The sequence below is a fragment of the Mastigoproctus giganteus genome, chromosome 12 (genome assembly GCF_048544385.1).
Source record: "Mastigoproctus giganteus isolate SK-2022 chromosome 12, ASM4854438v1, whole genome shotgun sequence".
NCBI lineage: Eukaryota > Metazoa > Arthropoda > Arachnida > Uropygi > Thelyphonidae > Mastigoproctus > Mastigoproctus giganteus.
In genome coordinates this window covers 13,250,847-13,274,884 of record NC_143586.1, presented here as the reverse complement: position 1 = coordinate 13,274,884, position 24,038 = coordinate 13,250,847, and the positions used below count along the sequence as shown (strand labels likewise).

Below are 24,038 nucleotides of genomic sequence, written 5' to 3'. Positions count from 1 at the left end.
TCTTGTGTTAAATCTTATGTCCTCTCTGAGTCTCTTTCTAATGGCTCTGCATAACTCAGTATACTCAATTTTCTCCTTGTCGGTGTTTATCTTGTTCATTTGTCATCTTCGGTTCATCATGACAAGTGTTTCTTGACTAATTTTTCATGTTTTGATTTCTTTTTACCTATAGGTTTCTTGAGCTTTATGACTTTCAGAAAGTTGTAATATTCCTTGTTGATATCTTGGTCCTGAGCAGTCTGCAGAAGCTCAAATTTGTTCTTAAGTTCCTGTACATACTGCTTTTTCTCCTGTTCTGTTATCTCAAAGACCTTGTATTATTTACTCGACTCAGTTTTTTCCTTTCTTTTCTTACATCTGTATCAAATGTGTATCTTACCATTCTGTGATCACTTCCAACATTTACCTTGTTCAGGATGGTAAAATCATTCACAATATAACTTCTGTTAGTGATGATGAAGTAGATTTCATTAGTAGTTAATCCATTTGGGCTCTTCCCTGTCCACTTTCTGTTCACCCTTTTCTTGAAAAAAGTAGTAGTGGCATGTGATGCAAGAAAGCAAGTGTATGAGCTTATGCAGCATCAGCCAAAAAAAAAAAACACACCATTCCCTCCAAATGCCTGTCCAGTTCGTTCTTAGATTTATTTAACCTATCAACTTCCACGACGACAGATGGAAGTTTGTTCCAGCAATTAACTACCCACTGACTAAAGGCAAATTTTCGCACATCTATTCTACATCTGTCTTTTCTTAATTTGAATTTATGCCCCCTTAGGTTTGTAATCTGAACAAGTGGAATGATCCCATCAGAATTCAGCGTGTTCAACCCATTCAAGGCCTTATACACCTCAATCTGATCACCGCGCAGGTGCCTAGTCTTCAGCCACTGCAATTTGCAGAACTTAAGCCTGTCTTGGTAAGAGGATCCGTTCATTCCCCTCACCAATCTTGTTGCCCTTCTCTGTACACGCTAAAGCAAATCTACATCCTTCCTAAAATGAGGCCTCCAGACCTGTATGCAGTACTCAAGGCATGGCCTGACCATCACCTTATACAGAGGGACAATCACCTTATACAGAGGGACAATCACCTCCTTTTCCCTTCTAGCAAAATTCGTATATATCATTGACAAAACCCATGACCTGCCCTGGCAGCCTGTCTACATTGCTCAGAAAACTTCATATCTGACTGCACAATTACTCTCAGCTCTTTTTCATTTTCTATCACCTTAAGTGTAGCACACAGTTGGTACGTTTCTCTGGGGTTACTTCTACCCATATGCAGTACTTTGCATTTGTCAAGGTTAAACTTCAGTTGCCACTTCTTAGCCCATCTGCCCAAATTTTCTAGATCTTCTTGCAGTAGCACACTGCCATTACTGTCATTAACAACCATGCCAACCTTTGTATCATCTGCAAACTTCAACACTAAGCCTGATATACCTTCATCAATATCATTGATAAATATACAAAACAACAGTGGACCCAACACCGAACCCTGTGGGACTCCACTAATAACATTAGTCCACGAAGAGCAGCACCCATTGATTACCACCCTCTGTCTTCTCTCACTCAACCATCCTTTTATCCATTGTAGCAACTTATCCTTAATGCCATTCTGCTCCAATTTGTACAATAGTCTTCCATGTGCAACAGTGTCAAAAGCTTTCCTGAAATCCAAATATATGATATCAAAATTATTTTTTGCATCCAGTTCCTTTGTAACCGTGTCATAATATCCTATCAAATTTGTCAGACACGACTTTCCCTTAACAAACCCATGCTGTGTCTGAATTATTGCTGTAGTCTTGTCTAGATGATCCTGCAATGCATATTTAACCAGACTCCATTATTTTACCCGGAACAGAAGTTAAACTAACTGGTCTGTAATTACTCGTGTCACCCTTCGATCCCCCTTTGTGAATTGGGGATACATTAGCACATCTCCAGTCCATGGGGACCTCTCCTGAGTCCAAGGATGCTCTCATAATTATGGCTAAGGATTTGCTTAGTTGCTTTGCCACCTCCTTTAATATAACTGGATAGATCCCATCCACCCGAGGTGCTTTTCTTATGTTTAACTTCAACAATTTCTCCTCCACTTTGCTCTCAGTTATTACAAAATCCTTAAGCACCCTGCTACAATTTGATAACCTTCTGCCATTTTCAAACCTTAACTCATGCGTGAATGTAGATACAAAATACTCATTCAGTTTTTTTGCTATCTGAGCAGGATCATCAACAGTCGAACCATCGATATCAAGTGGACCAATGAGATTCATCCTGTTCCTTTTAGAGTTTATATAAGTAAAGAAATCCTTGCTGTTTTTCTTAGCATCCTTTACCAAAGATTTCTCGTAATCTGCCTTCGCCTACCTAACCTCCTTTGTGACCTAATTACAGACTAGCTTATATCTGCCATAGGCTTCTGAGTCGCTTGATAATTTGTCTGCATCCCATGCATTTTCTTCTCTGTCATGAGTCTCATTAGTTCATTTGATAACTATTTAGGCCTAAATCTTGAACAATATTTCTTAATAGTGTTCATTACTGACATTCCTTGAGATTCTGCAAATACCACAAGTCTTTCACTCCTTTTCATTTCTTTCACTAATTCCAAAATTTCCTATAATTCCCCCTATCTGTGCTGTTTTGTCTCTTTCAAACCTTAGTATTGAAGTCCCCCATAATGAGTGTAGTGGGTTTTCTCTTACTCTAGAAGACTCAGTTTCGGTGTACATTTCTTCATCATCATGGCTCGATGTTGGTGCATAAATCAGTATAACCTTAGCTTGTACCTCTTTGAAATCCTGAGTAGTAGTCTTGAGACCCTTGGTGATGTATTTTCAATTCCAGAATGTTGTTTTTTATATCTTTATGGAATAGAAAGCCAACTCCACCTTTGCTCCTTTCACTATTTCCATTGGTGTACAGCAGATTTCCACTTGATAAACTTAAGTGATTCATTTCTTCTTCTTCTTGTTTCAGCCAAACCGATGATATTCCAATTCACATTTTCTAATTCCTTTTTTGGTCATACCTAGAGATTCTTAGCACATTTAAGGCACTATCTGCCTCTGAGGCTTATGACTTTTGCTAATGGCATCTGCCACTGTGAATGGATGGCTTTTGGCAGGATGTACACTTATAGCTTTCTTCCTTAATTGCTGTTCTAAAATTATAATCTGATGTAAGTTTAAATTTATAAAAAATATCAGGATAGCAGATTTCATATAAAAATTTATGCAGTTACATTTTAAAAATTAAACTTTACCTTCATCAACATTACTGATAAATATAGACAATGGTCTGAAAACTGAACCCTGGGGTACTCCACTAATAACTTGTCTGAGAGAGAGAGAGAGAGAGAGAGAGAGAGAGAGAGAGAGAGAGAGAGAGAGAGAGAGAGAGAGAGAGAGAGAGAGAGAGAGACCAACCATGGACTGTTCCTTTCCTGAAGTTTTTGTTAATTTTCATGTAAATGTCAGTGTGTGTGTGTGGAAGGAGATGTTTTTTTTTTTAATAATCTTTAAATTGCCATTCTTAACCCATTTAAGGCACTAACTGCCTCAGCCTATGACTTTTGCTGATCACACCTGCCACTGTGAATGGATTTTGGCAGGGTGTACACTTATAGCCTGCTTCATTAATTGCTGTTCTAAAATTATATTCTGATGTCAGTTCAAATTTATAAAATATATCAGGATATCAGATTTCATGTAAAAATTTATACAATTACATTTTAAAAATATAAACTTTACATTTATATTTATAGATTATCATATCCACATTTCATTTTTTAGGGGATTTGGAAGAATTAAAGAAAACTGTATTTACAATTAAAGAAGGCATCCAGTATCGGATTCGAATAGATTTTTATGTTCAAAGAGAAATTGTAACAGGTCTTAGGTATATCCAGAAAGTTTTGCGACATGGAATTCAACGTATGTATTATTACGGTGAAATAATGTAGTTATTAGCTGTATGTATAATTTGGATTATATATATATATATAAAATAAGGATTTAGTACTGCTTAGCAATAACTCTCAAAATGATTTTTAAAAAAATGCAATTTCATTTAAAATTTTATAGAATAGTTTTATTAAAATAATATTATTGCTGGCTAGGTAACCAGATAATTTTATACACTGCTCATTGCTCATTTAAAGCACATTAAAAAATATGTGTTATTGTTATTTATTGTACACTTTCTTTAGACATTCTGAGGCGCCTCCGTAGCCAGGTGGGCAGGAGCAGCAGTGCGTCGCACACGCTTCTTGATCAGACCAGGGTTCGAGCCCGTGCCCACCAAATACGGAGTATGCGGAAAGGTCAGGGAATAATCACTGCATGTCCCCGGAGCAATATGGCCTTAGTTGCTAATGCTTCTAAAAAAAAAAAAAACCAAATAACAAATAAAAAATAGACATTCTGAAGAATGCCTAGTGTGATTAGCTAAGTGATAAAGGAAACATTGGGCTGAATAGAGTATTTTTTAAGTAATAGGCTGTAACAGAATTTTGGAACAGTAGTCTTTTTTGATAAAAGGATGATTCAAAAATGTAACTATTTACTATTAAGCAGTTTTATTATTAAGTAATAAAAAAAGGTAACATTAGATGGGGAAAATACTTTTTATTAATTTTCAGCATTTTTATTCCCTGAAAAAACTCTGTTCTCTACTCTGCATATCTAACCAAGTTTGAATAACTTCCGTCAATTGAAGCTGATGCCCTATAAAATTCTTTAACATTCAGAAATCTCAAAAATCCGGGTCACAGCTATGAGGGATATGTTCTAAGATTTCAGAATCACGTTTTATGGGGTTTATAGTTATACTGCAGTAAAACTCCTTTAGTCAACTTACCACATATTTTTTTTCTAGTTTATGTTTTTAACTATCCATACAAATAAAGGTGATTCAAAAATAATAAATAGTTTCAAAAAAATAATAGAAATGAAAATCGATATTTACTGTTGTTGGGATATGCATAGATGGATGAGAGATTCTCCAAATTTCCTGTGAACCCTTCAGGCCCTTGATATGGATCCCCTTGAGTCTCATTGCAGATATTGGTTTTATAGTCCATTTCTTTCTAGACATTTTCCAATATGTCTGGTATCTAATACAGTCTCAGTGACGTATACTTAAGAACATCAATTGGAAGTGGTGCCACAAAGATGGCATAAGTCCTCCATGACAGTTGTGCTTTGTCACTTGTTGGGAGCAGAGGCATTGTTAAAGGCCATTTCATCTGAGGCTGTAGTAAGCTGATCTCAGGCAGCAGGGGTAGGTTTTCCCATGAATTAGTCTGGCTTTCTCTGTCCCCTCCTCCTGCACACATGGAAAATGTGAATAGGCCTGTGAGCATATGACATAATAAATAAAGCAATATGGCCCTAAATATACAATAACTTTTGCATAGACTACAAAGTAACACGATTTTAGGCCTGGGGAAAAGGAACACCACGTCATCTTCGTTACTTCATTGCATTCATCACCGAGGTAGTGTGCTGAGTTACTCTTGCATGTTCTCACCAAGTGAGGAGGCATGTTGGCTTGTTGAAAGATAAAATTGGTACACTCCTCAAGATGTTGAGGTATAAGCCTATTCATCATCTTCAGGTAAATGTTTCCATTGGTCATTTTCATAAAAAAAGGGCCATATATTTAGTTTGGACCTCACTGGATCATCAAAGATAAAGTCCCTCAAAATATACACATTTTATGTATTTTGAGGGATTTTATCTTTGATGTTCCAGTGAGGATTTTCAGTATGCCCCACTTTGAAGTGTTGTGGCAGCCGACTTTCCTGCTCGAGTGAAGAGTGGCATCAACACTGAAAATACTGTGCTATCATGACATCCATCTATGTTACACTCTCTTCCACTTCCTGTTGAAAGTTGCAGCAGATTGCATGTTTGCTTGCATTTGTCATTTGTTTGCCTTTGTCTTGCTAAGAAAGGCAGCAAAGGAGGTAAGTAAACCATTAGCCATAATTATGAGAGCAGCTTTGGATTCAGGGGAGGTCCCAATGGACTAGAGTTGTGTGAATTTTAAAGCTTGAACTTGAAACACTTAAAAAGTAAATGCATCAAGAAAATGCACTGGAATATTTTCCAGAAGCACGTACTTTTAAAAGACAACAGTCTCAAACAACAAGACCATTGAATAATATTAAACTGAATCTGTAAGTGGATTTTTTTAGTTTTGCCGAAAGGCTTCTCTTACACATTGCACTGTTTCATCAGTGGCATTGGGAACCACCTACATTCTTCCTCTTGCAGATATAGCCTTTGTTTTCAAATATCTATCATAATTGTAAATTGACTTATGTTTGGTGGCTCCTTTCTGTAATATGAACAAATGTCAAGTTACTATTTTCTGAACTTCTCTTGCAAACTGGATGGCACAGTAAAAACATTTCTAAATTAGCAAATGTAATACTTAAGAATTTTGATTGTCCTCACTCATTCAAGCATGAATGAGTCTGAGATAATATAATGCCCTTTAAGAAATTGGAAACTCTTCTTTTTAATATTTAATTTCCTTGGATACTTTCCATATATTGGGTTGGTTGTGGTCCAGTGGTTGGTGTGCACAGCCCAAGAGAAGGTGTGGGTTTGAGCCCATACAGTGCCGTGAAAAATGCACAGAAAATCTGTCTGGGGCTGCCTTCAGTAATTAATTCACTGTATATATGCAGTCAAACAGATATGAAAACTGTTCTGGCCTCAGCCATAATGAGAATACATGGAAATTTATTTTCATTATTTTTATTTTTTATAAACTAATAAAAGACTGCCATACAAATTGGAGCAGTGCATTAAGGGAAAGTTACTGCTATGAATAAAGGGATGGTTGAGTGGAAGAAGACTTATCAATGGGCACTATTCTTTGTGGAGTCCTCCAGGGTACCGTGCTGGACAGATTGTTGTTTTCTGTATTTATTAATGATAATGATGAAGGTATATCAGGTTAATGTCTAAGTTTTCAGATGATACAATAGTTGGCAGAAAGTTTAATGACAGTAATCAAGGCATTGTTTGCCAGTATGTTTCATGGGGTTTTGTCAATGATATAGAGGAATTTGCTAGCAGAGATAAGCACAGATTATTCTATTTGTACAAGGCAGTGTTAAGTTACATCTCGAGTACTGTATACAGGTCTGGAGGCCTCATTTTAGGAAGGCTGTGGTTCTGTTGGAATGGGTGCTGAGAAGGGAAATGAGGTTGGTGACAGGAGCAAAAGGGAGGTCTTATCAAGAAAGACTTTAGTTCTGCAAATTGTAGCATCTGGAGACTAGACATCTGCAAGGTGATCTTATCGAGGTGTTTAAGAGTTTGAATTGATTGAGCAAGCGCAATGCTGATGACATTTTTCCTCTTGCTCAAACTGCACGTATCAGGGGGCATAAATTCAAATTGAGAAATGATGGTTGCAAGATAGATGTGCTGAAGTTTGCATTTAGCCAGCAGGTGGTTGATTGTTGGAACAAGCTTCCATCTGTTGTTGTGCAAGTGGGTAGTTTGAATAAATTCAAACTACCCACTTGCACAACAACAGGGTAGTTTGAATAAATTCAAACTACCCACCTCTACATTCTAGACAAATTACTGGAGGGGGTTAGACAGGTGATGTGGATTTTTTTTTTAAGCTGATGCTTTATAAGCTTCTTTTCTTGTATCATTTCTTGTATCATTACTAACACGTTACAGTCACTGCAAGCTGGTTGCTCATAGCAAGCTAGCACTGACCATGAATGTTTTTCTATGAATGAATCTTTAGTAATGACTAAGTGGATAATATTAATAGTATTGATCATTCTAATGGCATCAGTAGTGAGTTGATGTAGAAAGCTATCATCTATAACAGGCATGTCAAAAATCCAAGCCACATGAGGCTTGATCATATTCTTTTGGCAATCCATATGATGTCAATGTCACCATAGTATAGGAGGGTTATACCTCCTATACTATGGTGACATTGACATGCAAATGATGTCACCTGATTTCCTTTGGCACACTGCTTTGATAAAATAATGTCACACACTAATTGATTTCAGGGCTGGGAGAGTGGATTATTAATCGGAAAGTGTATTATCTGTTATGGCAGTAAGGTGGGTAAATGAGTTTTTAGCATTAGCATTAGTAGAGGCATATGATGCAAGAAAGCAAGCTTATGCAGCATCAGCCAAAAAAAAAAACACTTCCATTTCACCCCTCCGTTCATTTGAAATACCTGTCCAGCTGAGCCTTAAATTTATTTAGGCTATCAACTTCCACAACAAGGGATGGAAATCTGTTCCACCAACCAACTATCCGCTGGCTAAGGCAAATTTCCGCACATCTATCCTACATCTGTCTTATGCCCTCTCAGGTGATTATTCTGAGCAAGAGGAAGAATCCCATCGGCATTGAGCATGCTCAAACCATTCAAGGCTTTATACACCTCTATCAGATCACCTCACCGGTGCCTAGTCTCCACACACTGTAATTTGCAAAACTTAAGCCTTTCTTCATAAAAGCAACCCTTTGTTCCATTTACTAATCTTGTTGCCCTTCTCTGTACTCGTTCCAGCAGCTCGACATCCTTAAAATGAGGCCTCCAGACCTGTATACAGTACTCAAGGTGTGGCCTGACCCTTTTTGTATCCCTTATACAAAGGGATAATCACCTCCTTATCCCTGCTAGAAAAATTCCTGTATATCATTGACAAGACACCATGAGCTACTCTTGCAGCCCGTCTGCACTGCTCAGAGAACTTCATATCTGCTGCACAATTACCCCCAGGTTCTTTTCATTCTCTACCACTGTCAGTGTAGTACCACAGAGTTGATACGTTGCTCTGGGGTTGCTGTTTCCCATATGTAGTACTTTACATTTGTCAATGTTAAACTTCATTTCCCACCTCTCAGCTCATTTGCTCAACTTTTCTAGATCATGTTGCAGCAGCATACTGTCATTATTGTCCTTATCAATCCTGCCAACCTTATCATCTGCAAACTTGGACATTAAGCTTTATACACCATCATCAATATCATTTATTAATACAGAAAACAACAATGGACCCAACACTGAAGCCTGAGGGACTCCACTAATAATATTAGTCCACGAAGAGCAGTGTCCATTCATTACCACTGTGTCTTCACCCACTCAACCATCCCTTTATCCATAGCAGCAATTTGTCTCCAATGCCACACTGCTCCAATTTTTGCAGCAGTCTTCCATGTGCAACAGTATCAAAGGCCTTTCTAAGATCCAAATATATGATATCAAAGTTATCCCCTGTATCCAGTTCCTTTGTGACCACATCAATCAAATTGGTCAGACAAGACTTCCCCTTAACAAAACCATGCTGTGTTCGAGCTATAACTGAAGTCTTGTCTGATTATCCTGCAGTGCTTCTATAACCAGTTCCTCCATTAATTTCCCTGTAATTATAGACCTGTTAAACTAACAGGTCTGTAATTACTTGTGTCGCCCTTTGATCCTCCTTTGTGAATTGGGGTCACATTTGCACATCTCCAGTCCATGGGTACCTCCTCTGAGTCCAAGGAAGCTCTCATAATTATGGCTAAGGGTTTGCTTACTTCCTTTGCTGCCTCCTTTAATATAACTCGATAGATCCCATCCACACTGGGTGCCTTTTTTATGTTTATCTTCAACAATTTCTCCTCCACTTTTCTCTCAGTTATTTCAAAATCATCTAGCTCACTGCCAGAGTTTAATTCACCTCTGGCATTCCCCACCCTGAATAATATAGATGTAGATGCAAAATACTCATTTAGTTAGTTAGCCACCGGAGCAGGATCATTAACAGTTGAACCATCAATATCCAGTGGACCAATCTGATTCATCCCTTTCCTCCTAGAGTTTACATAGGTAGAACTCTTTGCTGTTTTTCTTTGCATCCTTTGCCAAAGATTTTTCATAATCTTACTTTGCCTGCCTAATCTCCTTTGTGACTTGGTTACAGACTAGCTTATATCTATCTTAGGTTTCCATGTCACTCATTAATTGATATGTATCGCATGCATTTTTCTTCTCTGCCACATGGGTCATTAGTTCAACTGACATCCATTTAGGCCTAAACCTTGAACAATATTTCTTAGTTGGTATGTAAAGCCTAGTAGCTTCCAAGATTAATTCTTTGAATTCCTCTTATTTTCAATTTGTTGTTGGTAACATCATCAGTTGGTCCCACCATATAGAATTTAAATAGTGTCTCAGACCACTGTAGTTGCCTTTACGAAAGCAAAAACCCTTCCCTTTACCCCTGATGATAGTTACCTCTTTGAGTAAATCCCACTTCAGCACACTGTGATCACTGCCACTTACTGGTTCCTTTATGTGGAGATTCTTAATGCATGAAGAATCACTACTGATAATCAGATCAAGATTATTACTCCCTCTAGTTGCCTATTGAACATGCTGATGTTGAAAACAGTCATCCAATAAATCCATAAAAGCCTTGCTAGTTTGTGAGTGACCAACCCACAAATTCCAGTCAATATCCAGGAAATTTAAATCCCCCATTATAAGACTGTCTGATTTACTGGCCCACTCTATTTTCCTGTACAGTTTTTTATTATACTCATCAGAGTCATTAGGTCTATAACACACTCCTACTCTCAATTTTGATCTCCCAGTCTTATGTCACACCAAACTGACTCGACACTGCATTGTCCAGTGATGTTGACTGGCTGCACCTCTTCTGATTTTATGTGTTTCTTAACTAATAGCATAACCCCTCTTCCCTTCCTATCCTATCTATTCTTCTTGTACACATTGTACTCCCCAAATTCTAATTCTCCACTGCTTATATCTATGTAACACCACGTTTCTGATATCCCAACAATATCTGCCTTTGATATCTTGACTAGCACTTCAAGCTCATCAAATTTATTAACTATACTCCTAGCATTGGTGTACACACAAGTATACATGCATTTGTTCCTATTCTTAGTTACCCTAACACAACCCATGTGTTTACTTATACCGCAGTGACCCCCAGCAGTCTCTGAAATACCCTGCATCTTGTTTTCCAGGCTGCTGCTCATTCTAATAGAAGCAATGCAAGAATCACTTTCACCTCTGCCAGTGGCTGCTGTTAGTCCTATTAGTCCATGTATCCCTCCAAGCTAACAGTTTTCCGACCCACCTAGCACTGCCTCGATAGCATCATCAAATATTCTTGCGCCCTTTCTATTTAAGTGCATCCCATCCCTGTAGAAGCAGTCTTCTACAGGGATGGGATGCACTTACCATCCCTGTATGGTATGTGCAGGCACATACAAGCACAGCCAATCCGAAAAAAATTCTACCTCTTGAGCTTTGCACAATCTTTCCAGGGCCAAATTGATCGACAAGGCTCTCATCATATACTATATTCTATCATGTCTGGGCAGAATTGCAGACACTTTCAAATTTAACCCTAATTCACAGCTTTTTTCCAACAGTGACCTGTACTTCTTAAGTAATTCCGCCAGTCTCCTACTCTTAATATCATTAGTGCCGACGTGTACAAGAATATCAACTTTTGTGCCTTTAAAAGATATCTGCTCTACGTTATCAACCCTTGCTCCTGGCAGACATACCTGGTCCTGTTCCACCTATCCTTTTACACAATGTTTCCCATTTCCCTGACAACAGAGTCACCGAAAACTACTAGTTCCTGTGGGACCAGTGCATTCTGCCTTGGGGGTTGCCACTGTGTTGCGTGATGATCAAGTGCAAGCTCTGGTGTTGATGTGGGCAGCTGAGAGCTTGATGGGCCCCCTCAATTTAGATCCTTCGAGGGCATCCACCCTGTCCTTTAAGTTCTAATATAGGCCCATAACAACATTAAATTGTCGCCTGATTTGCTGACACTCCTTAATCACGCACACACAAAGACATTCCCCTTGGCAATATCATGTCCCATACCTGATTGCTCCACAAACATCAAACAAGCAGCGCATTTTAAAAGGCTGTGATTCAGAAGGCAACTGCCCCCCTCAGTTCTCCGTTGACCCACAGCACTCCCATTAGCTTGAGCCTTTTGCTTTGCTGCTCTTGTCCGAGTCATGATTTCAATTCAATTTCAGTACAAAATTATAACCCTAAACTTATATCCCAGTGCAGTTATAACACTATATATATATATATATATATATATTTTTTTTTTTTTTCAGTATCGAGTATTATCTCAGAGTTTCATTATATAACTTACATATTAAGTTATTTATTAATTAATAATATTATATTTCTAAAATCTAAGTCATTATATGTATTTATTTAAAAAAAGTACAATTTAATTGACAATGAAGTTTAACAAGATTAATAAATTTTACTGATTAATTGATAATATTATATACTATACTATACTAAGCTAACGCTATCTAGTATGGGATATAATTTTGTATCGTATAACAATTGCGGCAAGTTAACAACAGTAAATCTACATACACTAAGTATTAATTAACTTCCAAAGTCTTGCTATCTAAATTCAGAAACCAAGGATCTTGACTAGGTCTGTAAGCTACTTATAGAAAATAATTTAATATAACAATTAAGTCAATAAAGTGGCTAAATATAGCTAAAAACTTTGCATTCACCAGAGCTGCAAAACTTGTAAAACACATGAATTTGGATACCTTACCAATACTAAGTAATAACCTACAAAATCTCTATCAAAGTTAAAAATTAAACTAAGTATCGTAACTAGGAATATAAAGCTACTCTAGAAAATAAATTAATATGCCAATTTAAGTTAATAAAACAGAAAAAATTTAAAAAAACTTCTCTATTAGCCAGAGCCGTTAAAACTTCTCCTGAACAAGGCTACACTCGTTCCCAAAACCAAAATCACAATTTTCAAAGGTAGTCCACAATCCAAAGGTAGTCTAAGTTCAGCTTCTTCTTAAGTACGGGTGAATCCTTTTTTTGTGATTTTTTTTTTTTTTTTTTTCCTCAGTGATCCCTTTATTATGAGTGAAAAAAGAAAGTGGGATGATAACAAGCCAAAGCAACATAAATGGTTGAAATTAGAAGAGAAAGTTGAAATCATCAAATGCCATGAAGAAGGTGCTTCGTTTTCCAGACTCGCACAAGACAAAGGAATAAATGAATCGTCTATAAGAAAAATTGTAAGAAATAGAATCAGTACAAAGCATATGGAATAACTACCAACTCTTTTGCCTCGAAAACAATCGTAAAGAAAAGGAGGTCTCTAATGGTAAATATGGAACATCTGCTATCGATATGGATAGAAGATTGCAATCAGAAGCAAATCCTGTTAAGTCAAATGGAAATTCAAACGAAAACTATGAGTCTTTTCAATGCACTTAAAGAAAATGTAACGGAAGAAAATTATGGAGAAGGGGCAACTGATGAAACATTTTCGGCAAGTTGTGGTTGGTTCTTTCGTTTTAAAAAACATTCAGGGATTCATAATGTCTGTATTGTAGGTGAAAGTGCAAGTGCAGACAAAGATGCTGCCAAAAAATTTCCTAAAGAATTTATAAAAATTATTGAAAAAGGTGGGTACAAAGATAACCAAATTTTTAATGTTGATGAAATGGGTTTGTTTTGGAAAAATGCCTTCTAGAACTTTTCAGAAAGTGAAAAAACTCAACCAGCAGGCTACAAGGTATCAAAAGATCATCTAACACTTTTGCTGGGCAGAATTCAGGTCCGAAATTCAGGATGTTTCCGAAGACGTCATCAAAATTGGACACCATCTTGGATTCGAGTCTTTGGAAATGGCTCATTTTTTTTAAAGTCTTGTCTTAACTTTAATTCCTAACCTCTTTATAACTTGAATACCATACACACAACATTGTCATAAAACAACCCATAGTCAACTTTATATTATCATTATAACCGTATGATCCATATCATTATAACATCCATATGAAAAGTTGTTTAATCATATGGATGTTATAATGAAAATATAAAGTTGACTACAATTGATTGAATGCAGATTTGCATTAAGGTGCAAAAATTGCAGTTCGTTTTGATGCAGGTTTGTGTTCTGGCAGTGAACGTGTTTAATAATGTCCTGAATAGCCCATCTGTGTTCTACATGTTGGAAAGCTGTGGGTTGCTCTATTAAGTCTCTAAATCTTTAGTGAATATTGCCTGGTTATCAGTGTTCACTAAAGTTTGCTATCAGTTATGATTGATAATTTAGTTGATTATTCAGATTTATTTATTATTTTATGAAAGTACTAATTAATACTGAGCACTTATGTTATTTTTTCAGATGAAAAAATGTCACATATGGTAGGGAGTTATGCTCCAAAGATGGAAATTCAATCTTACACAACCCCGCCTGATGAGATGCCTTCTGGAATGTTAGCAAGGGGAACATATAATGTTAAATCATTGTTCACAGATGATGACAACAATGAGCATTTGAAATGGGAATGGAGTTTTGAGTTGAAAAAGGACTGGGACTGAGTGTGCTTCAAAAACAAAAAATAATTTAAGCACATGCAGTTAAACAGAATTATTTTAATTCTTGTTTTTAGACTAGCAGTTATGACTTGCAGCTTTATTTCACTTAACTGTGCACATATTATTTTGAAGTTTAGTAATTTCTTTATTGACTAGCTGTCAAGAGTACAAGTTGGTGTTGTGGGGCTGGAAATGAACTCTGAATCAGCTCTTAAAATCTGAAAATATGCAAAAAAGATCAAAAATTATCTGAAAATATGCAAAAATGATCAAAAGATCAAATATGATCTGAAAATATGCAAAAATGCTTGTTATTACTGTTTCATATGCAGGCACACACAATCCTTATTTGCATTAGACATGATTAATATTTATATATAGCTTAATGAATATGGCAGTTAGATTTAAACCAAAAAAGATGAAGTATATATTGTTTGATCTTAAAAGGAAGGTGTAATTTTGTGTTGTTACAGAAAAAAAAAAATTAAGAACTGCAGATATCCTGCTATATATATTCATCTTTTTGATATCTGTAATGAACCTTTACTCTGTTTTCATTTAATTTTTCAGCAGTGGTAAACAAACCATGTGCTTACTTCTTGGTGATTCATTAAAGATAATGTCATGCAAGAGCTATTACTTAGGGATATTAATAAGCACCAAAAATATACATTTGAATGAAGAAATGCCATAAAAATAAAATAAAAGTGAATTTTTATATATCATTGTCATACAGGTATCAACAAAGGAATCAGTCACATGATAATTACATAATATAATTATAATGTGACTGATTCCTTTGAGATTGTTAACAGCTTACTTGAATATCAAAAAAAATATAATATTGTCACCTTGTATTGCAAGCAGATTTGTTAAAGATTCTAAAGAAAATCTTGATTGTGGTTGAGATTTTTATTTCTGCCCCTGCTTTTTATATAAAATGTCTAATTTCCTATTGTTTCTTAATGAAATATAAACTTTCATTAAAAATGTTATAAAGTTCAACAAAAAAAAGTTCACAAATGAGAAGATTCTAAAGAAAATCTTGATTGTGGTTGAGATTCTTATTTCTGCCTCTGCTTTTTATATAAAATGTCTAATTTCCTATTGTTTCTTAATGAAATATAAACTTTCATTAAAAATGTTTATAAAGTTCAACAAAAAAAAGTTCACAAATGAGAAGAGTTAAGATAAATAGTTCATCAACTTATACACACATGAACCCCTAGCATGTATACTTTTTGATGGAATAACTGCGAGTTTTCCCTCAATGTCTATCAGACCTTGAGTGGTTGAATATTATAAATAATCCATTTTATGTAGTTTATTTTACATGCACAGTTTGGAAAGTTTTATTTTCACCTAACTGCATGGGTGAAAATAAAACTTATTTTGTAGATGCAAACAAAATGCATACATATACAGTGGTTATGAGATGCTTCTCACTCATATCAAGGATATGAGTAATCACAATCAGATGAAAATTTGCATTAAATTTTTCAGTGGTATGGAAACGTTTCATTATTTGCTGTACATGTCAATTCATTATATCCCAGAACAGATCCATGCTCAGTTTACAATGCTCAATTTATTATATCTCGAGCTATTTTGGGCTGTGTTAGAGCACTTAAAAATGGGTCTTATTATTTCTGGAAGATGGCATCACACAAAATAAAGTCACTGTCTTGGTTTATTTCATTATTACATATATGCTAAATTTTGAAAATTGTTCTAAAAAAATAATAAATGGCCCACAAAGTGAATTAAGTCACCACTAAAGAGACTAAATTATTTTTTTCATGGGCTTACATATTCATGCTAGCAAATATATAGATTCATAATCCAAGTGCTTAGCAGAGTTTTTTATTCTTTGCATTTGTTTTGCCTTTCTCTTGCTTTTATTTTAATATATAACATTGAATGAATAGCCATGTGTTATAAAAGATGCACATGTGATTTTTGCTTCAGTTACAGATAAAAAGGATATTACAGTTTTGGGTGAAAAATCGTGCTTTTAGTTTTAAGAATGGTTTTTGCATGAGGCAAAAAAATTGCTCATTCAGGTGATAAAAAATTACATTAGTATTGAAGGCAGTAAAAGGTAAAGGTAAAGTGCAGCCATTATCAACCCACTGCAGGATGGAAGCCTCCTCAACAATTCATGCTGAGGGAAATGGACCATAATCTGCCATGCTGGTCCAGTGCGAGTTGGCAGATCGATCGTATTCAGCAGTCAGGGGCTTGAACCCCGGTCTACTCAAAGAGCGTGTGCTACTGCACTCCTGCTCCTGACCACTCGGCTACAGAGGCAAAACATTGAAGGCAGTATTAACTGATATATTTATACAGGGTGTTTCAAAAATGATGATCAGTAATTTAAAGATGAAAAGTACAAACTAAAATAAGCAAAAAAGTCCCAGTGAACATTGGGCTGCAAATGAACCGTTTTCGAGATAATGCACATTTTCTGTTAAGATCCGCCACTGACTATGGGAGCACTCTGGGAGGGTAGTCTGTATTGCTGAGACCTTGTACATGCTAGATATGGTAGGGGTACAGTAATTGGCTATGTTAAATTTGCCACATGCTGCTATGACCTAGTACATGCTCTTGCAGAGCAACCCTCCATGTTGAAATTCCTGGATTTTGTTCTGTTCTTTCTAACACCCTTTCCTCAACATCAGAGGTTATGCTTCTGGGCCTACCTGCTTGAACTCCATGTGCGAAGTGCTCATGTTCTCTAAGGCGTTGATGTACCCTGATGAATGTGCGCCTGTTGGGCTGCCTTCGGCAGGGAAATGCTTCTTGGTACAAACGTGCAGCCTCGAGTGCACTGCTGTTGGCTTTACCGTATGTGAAGTGCATGTCCGCATAGTCTTCATTGCTGTAACCTCTTTCCATGTTCGCTATCTTTTGACAAGTTGTTGTTTGTTTGTTATTTGATTTTTAGGAGCATTAGCAACTAAGGCCATATTGCTCCGGGATATGCGGTGGTCATTCCCTGACCTTTCCGCATCCTCCATATTTGGTGGCTCACGGGCTCGAACCCAGTCTAATCAAGAAGCGTGTGCTATGCACTGCTGCTCCTGCCCACCTGGCTACGGAGGCGCCTTTTGACAAGTACTGGTATGCCTGCTACGTCTCAGAGCGTTGAGAAAGGGGAAAGGGAGAGAATGAGCATAACCTGATCTAAACAAACAAGTCAGTGGTGGATCCCAACTAGAAATGTGCAATATCTCAAAAACAATTCACTTAAGGACCCATGTTTATTAGGCTTTTTATTGCATATTGTAGTCTGTACAGTTCACCTTTAAAATATTGACCATCACTTTTGAAACACCCTGTATATCACAATTGAAGAACAAGTTCATATGATAAGAAAATTACATTACTACTGAATATTATTAACTGATATTTTTGTATATCGTAGTTGAAGAAATCATTAGATTCAATTAAGAAATAGAAAAAATATATATTTATAATGATCCATGCACTAAATAATTATGACCACATACAGCCTTCACAATTTGATACAGAGAAATATATTTTGGTATTCTTAAATAAGAACAATACTAATGTTTGCCATTTGTGTAATAGAAAAAATTATATATCTATATGTACTGATAAGCAACGTATTTATAGTAAGCTGATAAAACTTACATATATGCTTCAATAAACTTTTATGTAAGTTGTCTTTATTATTTTCATGTTATTTCATATATTTTATGTTGATATCTGTAATGGTAATTTTGTATATTTACATTATTTTATATGCAGTATGGTTATATTATAGATAGGCTTATCAGTACAGTTAGTTCCCGCTGTGATGAATTAATTGGTTCCAGAATACCATTCTTTATATGAGAATAAAGTCTCATATTAATTTAAGAAAAATTTGTTTATCCTTTTATGAAATACTACATAATAGCAAAATGTAGGGAAAAAAATCAGTAATAATATATTTATTAACATTAAAAATACTGCAGAGACACATTAAAAACATAATTTATAAATGAATATCTATTGTGAATTTAAAAGAATTACATGGGAGAGCTCATATTTTTGTAGCATCCAATGACCCACCAGAGGATCCAGTGGCAGCAGGAGCTGGTCTCTTCAAGTAGGGATTCAGTGTCATTTGTCTGACCTTCCTTTTTTTTTTCCCTCTTACATAATATTTGTAATATTTGGCAGCACACTATCTGCTGACAAGTTGAGGTCCTATCCCAGAAACAAGCGTTTGGCTTGCTCCAGAAGCCTCAAATGGTTCAATTAATCCCTTGGTCATAAGAGTGCTCATTGTGGGATTTCCAGAACTAAAGATGGAATGATTCTATGCTTTGCAATTCCATAAGTTTATCATTTCCCAATTCTTATCATGGGATTTGAGCAATTCTTCCACATTCTGAAGCTCCACTTCTAAGTTCAATTGTTGGACCATTGCCACAACCTCAGCTGCCGACCGGGCTAGCCGAGTGGGTAAAGTACCTGCCCGGCAACCCAAAGGTCGCGGGTTCGATTCCCGCCTCGGGCTTGGATCAAAGTACTGCAAAAACCTTGGGAGGTGCAATATGGCCACAGAAGCCGATGCGCCAACAATTACCAACTCAAAAAAAAAAAAAAAAAAACAACCTCAGCTGCTACTGCTTCCTGACTGCATTCAATGTTTCAGATTCATTTACTAAAGCTAACATGCACCTGTTTTTATACTCTGTTTTTATTGCTGTCCTTGATGTCAACCCATGCTTGTTTGACATCAAGGATGGAGGTTGTGTTGGGAGGTAAAAACGCAACTTCACATTGGGGTCAAGATGTCTAAGATAGTGGGGATATCAAGGAGCTTTATCAGGACGTAGCAGTCCCTTAAGCTGCAGCATAAACTTTGCAGTAATCTTTAACTTTAGGAACAAAGTACTCAGTGAACAAAAAGTGAAGTGGTCACCATAGCATCTGCATTCACCTTCCAAATAACTGGAAGCATATCCTTTGTATAGCATTTTATTACCCATGGTTCTTAGCTTGGTAGATGAGCAGTGGATTAAGTTTGAAGTCTTCTGCATTGCCACTTAGAAGGAGAGTCAGTCTATCCTTGGCAACTTTGTATCCAAGCATAGATTTCTCTTTAGCAGTGCTAGATTTCGGAAGTTATCTTCTAGAATATCCTCATCTTATCAAAACTGAAGACTAGCTTTGAAGAGTAACCTCCCTCTAAGTGATCTTTTCCAGCTGTAAAGGGAATGTTTCAGCTGCCAAAATATCTGCACTAGCAATCTCCCCTTGAACAGTAATATTGGGGAATTACAATTCAAGGAGAGGTTCAGTTACAGTTCAAGTACAGTTCATAAGTGTTTTCTGAAATAGTCAAACCCCAGTGTGTTTTAAATTCAACTTCTATTACTGCTGTGCCACCGTGTTGTTTAATAGTTTTGTAAAAGCTTAAAGCTTTAGCCTTTACAAAATGAATCACTGCTAGACTCAAAGGAACATGCTTCTAAGTCCTGACACCAGATAATCTTTTACTTATCTAGTGCCAGCTTAAACTTTGAGTTATTCCAGGTTTTCCAGTGTCTAAAATGTGCAAAATACATTTGTGAACACATTTGTTTAGCATCCTATGCAACAAAGCTACATGAACTAGAACATCATAAGAAGTAGCACACGCCTGAGTAGCCATTGTGCCAAAAATTCTCACAATCAAGAACAAGTGAGTCATATTTGTTGTGCCAAAAAGCTAACAGTATGCTGAAGCATCAGACAAAAAATAATTCATAGGCCAATAGCACTTTCACTGGCAAAATTGAAATTAAAAGTTGGTTGATGAACACAAAATCCACTGTTGCACTTACTGGTATATTTAAAGCTAAATGTATGTAATTTGCGTTGGTAGATACAATTCAGCAATGCAAAGTGCATTCATGATTGCATATTGTATAATCATGAATCATTGAAAATAATTTCATCTATATTTAAAAAAAAAAAAGACACTAACTGGTTCAAGATGGTGAATATGCTTGTCTTCATTCCATTTCAGTACATATTTAAATACAGCTTGCAGATAGCTGCAGAGAATTGCTAATATACAGTATACATGGTATAGCCAGAATTCCAAGACTTGCACTTTAAATGTATCTAAATCTAGACACAGCCACTGTAAAAGTACTTTCTTGAATAGCAGTCTTTTGCTACTATTGGTGTGGCTGCTACCAGAAGTTGCACAATAGTGCAGTTGCTGGCTGTAGTAAATAGCACAGAGAGCATCTTGAGTTGTATCAGTCACCACCTGTTTGCTGCAGAAGTAAGAGCCCTGTAGTTGTTTCATTTTTGAGAAAAGGAAAAAAAACCACATGTTAAGAGATGAAGTGACTAAGGGGTTGTGGTAACACAACAGTATGGTTTAGTGAACAGAGTGTAGGTGCATTGTTGTCAAATTACTTCCATTCTTTCACTGCTATTATGATGCTTGCCTCTCAACATCAACAGCTTTATATATTTTCCTTATTTTCAGTGGTACTTCGAGGAATGAATTCATAGTGCACAAAATACTATTATAGTCAAACTTCTAAGTTCACTTTTTTTAATTGTCTTTCTTTTTCTGTTTTTTTTTTTTTTTTATTGAGGCAAATGAGTAGTTCACAGTTTGTTTGTGAGTCATAGAGGAAACATAAAGTATTGTCCCTGGTGATAATGGGCTCTAAGAACAACATATCATTTATCAGATGCCATTATAAAATTGTTGTGAATTGTCATCCATTTTGCATAGATTATTGGTAAGCATCTGAGGCACATGCTAAGCAGTTGGACACATTTTCAAATCATCATTTAAAAATTCTGCAACGGCTTTCATGTTTAAAGCTTCAGCCAGTTTATTAACAATTCATATAGCAATTCTGGTGTATGAGTAGTTAAAGGTTTTTCATAAAATAATCTGCCAAACTTTTCTTCCCTCTTTGAAATTGGTGATGCCATTCAAAAGCTCCTTTGCATAAATATGAAGCATCATTTCCATTACTGCTTCAGGTCTGCAAAATTTAACACTTATATGATGTTCTAAATTTCAGATTTTCACACTTAGAAATAGTGATAAAATAAATGCACTTAAAACATGCATATTAATTAACAGTGTAGTGAATGACTGAATAGCAAATTATTGCATGTGTGTAGATAGATGCATGTTAAATTTGCAATTTGACAACAGCAAATCACACTGGATTTATTGCGCCATGCAGCCAGTCTTGGGAACTTAAAAAAAAACAACTTGTTTATATTCTGGCACAACCACCAGGTCAGATGTGTTTACAGTAAATCATGAATACAATTGTTAATTGTATTTAGTAGTCATGGGCTTGAACCACAGTCCATGCAAAGGGCGTGCACTCTCACTCCTCACCACTCGGCTACACCTGCTTCTCTGGTCTATACTTTTGCATCTTTCCACAAGTGCATGCATATCATATATTTATGATATGCAGTGTGTGTATATATATGATTCTATACTACATTTATGTTTTGACTCATTTTTGAAAAGGCAAAAACTTTTAATTTAATGGATACAGATCAGAAACATTAAGCAAAATGATAAAAACCAAACTGTGATAAATGCGTTCGTTTATTGGAGTGTACAATTTGCATAACCCAGCTTCCTCCCCTACTTCTAAGCTTCTCATAGTGTGCAGTGTTACTAGTCTTTGTGCAACACTAACATCCATTAAAAATGTACTTAAAGTGGGTGAGAAGTTTAGGTGAGTGAGAAGTTTAGTGGCCCATAAACATTTTCAGCACCCTATAAGTTTAATTTAGTTACCAATATGTTTTTGCTAATTGCCTGTTGTCTTTGAAATTGTTTATGATGTTGGATTTAGTCTACAGCTATTTTATGTGATGTTTATACCCATTTGCAATTTTTTTTTCCAGTGCTGCATTTAAAAATTGTAAATTAATAAGGCATGATGCAACATGTACTAATAATTTTAAATGCAAAACTAGTAAATGAAATTTACTGATTTAGCATTTCAGATCTTACCATAAGACTCAATTAACCTTTATTGACCTTTAAATTATCTTGCTTTATTTTTAGAAGCTATGAGTTATTCATTATTGATCAACATATCCTATTTTACAAGTGTTTTAATATGGGTACATTTCTACTTCCCAAAATTTTGTACACAAATTATAAAAACAAATGCAATTATTTTTATAAATGTAACTTTTTTTATCGTAATTTGCATTTGAAGCAGAGAAGCAAAAAACTATCCATAAACTTACATAAAGTAATGGTCATGCACATTGCCAATTATGTGGCACATTGATTTTTGTAAGTTTTTGAAATGTGCATGCATTTTGTCTATGAAATTTTGCAATAGTAGTGGCAATTTATTTTTAATCCTAATGTTATCTTCTTTCAGGCCAGTTCATATTTTATTCATTTCTGTTTATTCTTTATAAATATGTGTTTCAAGTATAAGTTCAAGCTTTTTTTAATTACAGTAGAAGCCTTCTTAACTAATGCACCCCCCCTTCATAATATACTGTCTGATGTCTACAGCCCGTTGCAGTGGACACTGATCCAGTATATTTGATATAGTACCCTATACCCACCTGTAGTGGTGCATGCTTCCTAAGAGGACAGCTATGTGTTTGTTCTGAACTATTTGCATCAGTAAAATTATTTCTTATTGTAATTATAGTATGTAATTTAATTAAATATTATGTAAATTAATGAAATATGGGTGAGAAAAGAGTTTTGTTTCTACGAAAAGTAATTGGGATGCACTGGAAAGATTTAATGAAGTGAGTCTCTAAAAATTGCTACCAAATTGTGTAGATGAGAAAACTGCAGAAGATTGAAAAAAACTATAAAAAAAACCCCAGAAGGATTTTGCACTCAGTTTGTTTCACAACAGTAGTTAAGTTCTCACTCCAATAGAAACCAGAATTAGAGACAGTAAAAATGATACATCATGGCTGTGGTTTGAATAATGAGACTGAATTCAAATTAGGCAAAATATAGATAAGGGAAATATTTTCTTACTCATCTTCCTAAAAATAGTCCCCCAAAAAACCAAATACACCTGTATGAATGGTATATGTTACAGCATTTACACAGGCCTTGGACAGACTTGGAAAACATGTCTGCTGTGGTGATATTTAGTTCTGTTGTCACATTCTTCTGAATAAATATATCGTCATTTCAATATCAGTTTCAATTTGGGAAACAGAATAAAAAATTCTGCCAAAGACAAGTCAGAAGAGTAAGGAGAGTGGTTGAGCACTGCAACCTGCTTGTGATCCAGAAACGTTTGCACATTGATTGATGTGTGGGAAGGTACATTTTCATGCAACAGCCACCAACCAGACTCTTTCATATCTGGCTGCACAAGGTTGGGTCTCACCAACAAACATTTCAGTACCTTCATCTAAGTAGTAATCACTGGTGACAGTCCTGTCTTCTGGAATAAATTCCTCATGGTTTATCTCTTTGCCAGATTTTTGGCACCACACTTTACAATGGGGTATGACCTTTTGTATCAGCGTATGCTTCAATCCACAACCTCCTTACTTGTGAGCATATGCTATAATAAGGGGGAAAACAATA

The 24,038-nt window shown here is 35.9% G+C and overlaps 1 protein-coding gene across 3 annotated transcripts in view; it reads left to right on the top strand.

Annotated features, from left to right (window-relative positions):
• Positions 1-23,034, top strand: part of LOC150076711 (rho GDP-dissociation inhibitor 1-like) — a 74,808-nt gene extending 51,774 nt beyond the window's left edge. For 2 of the 3 annotated variants that reach the window (XM_090386212.1, XM_090386213.1), the window contains exons 4-5: positions 3,805-3,945; positions 14,253-14,556. In XM_090386212.1, the coding sequence (XP_090242338.1) occupies positions 3,805-3,945; positions 14,253-14,449 (338 nt within the window). In that variant the 3' untranslated portion in view covers positions 14,450-14,556. Of the gene's footprint in view, positions 1-3,804; positions 3,946-14,252; positions 14,557-22,930 lie in introns of those variants that run through there. The other variant, XM_090386214.1, reaches the window with a different exon arrangement.
• The last annotated feature ends 1,004 nt before the right edge of the window (positions 23,035-24,038 follow it).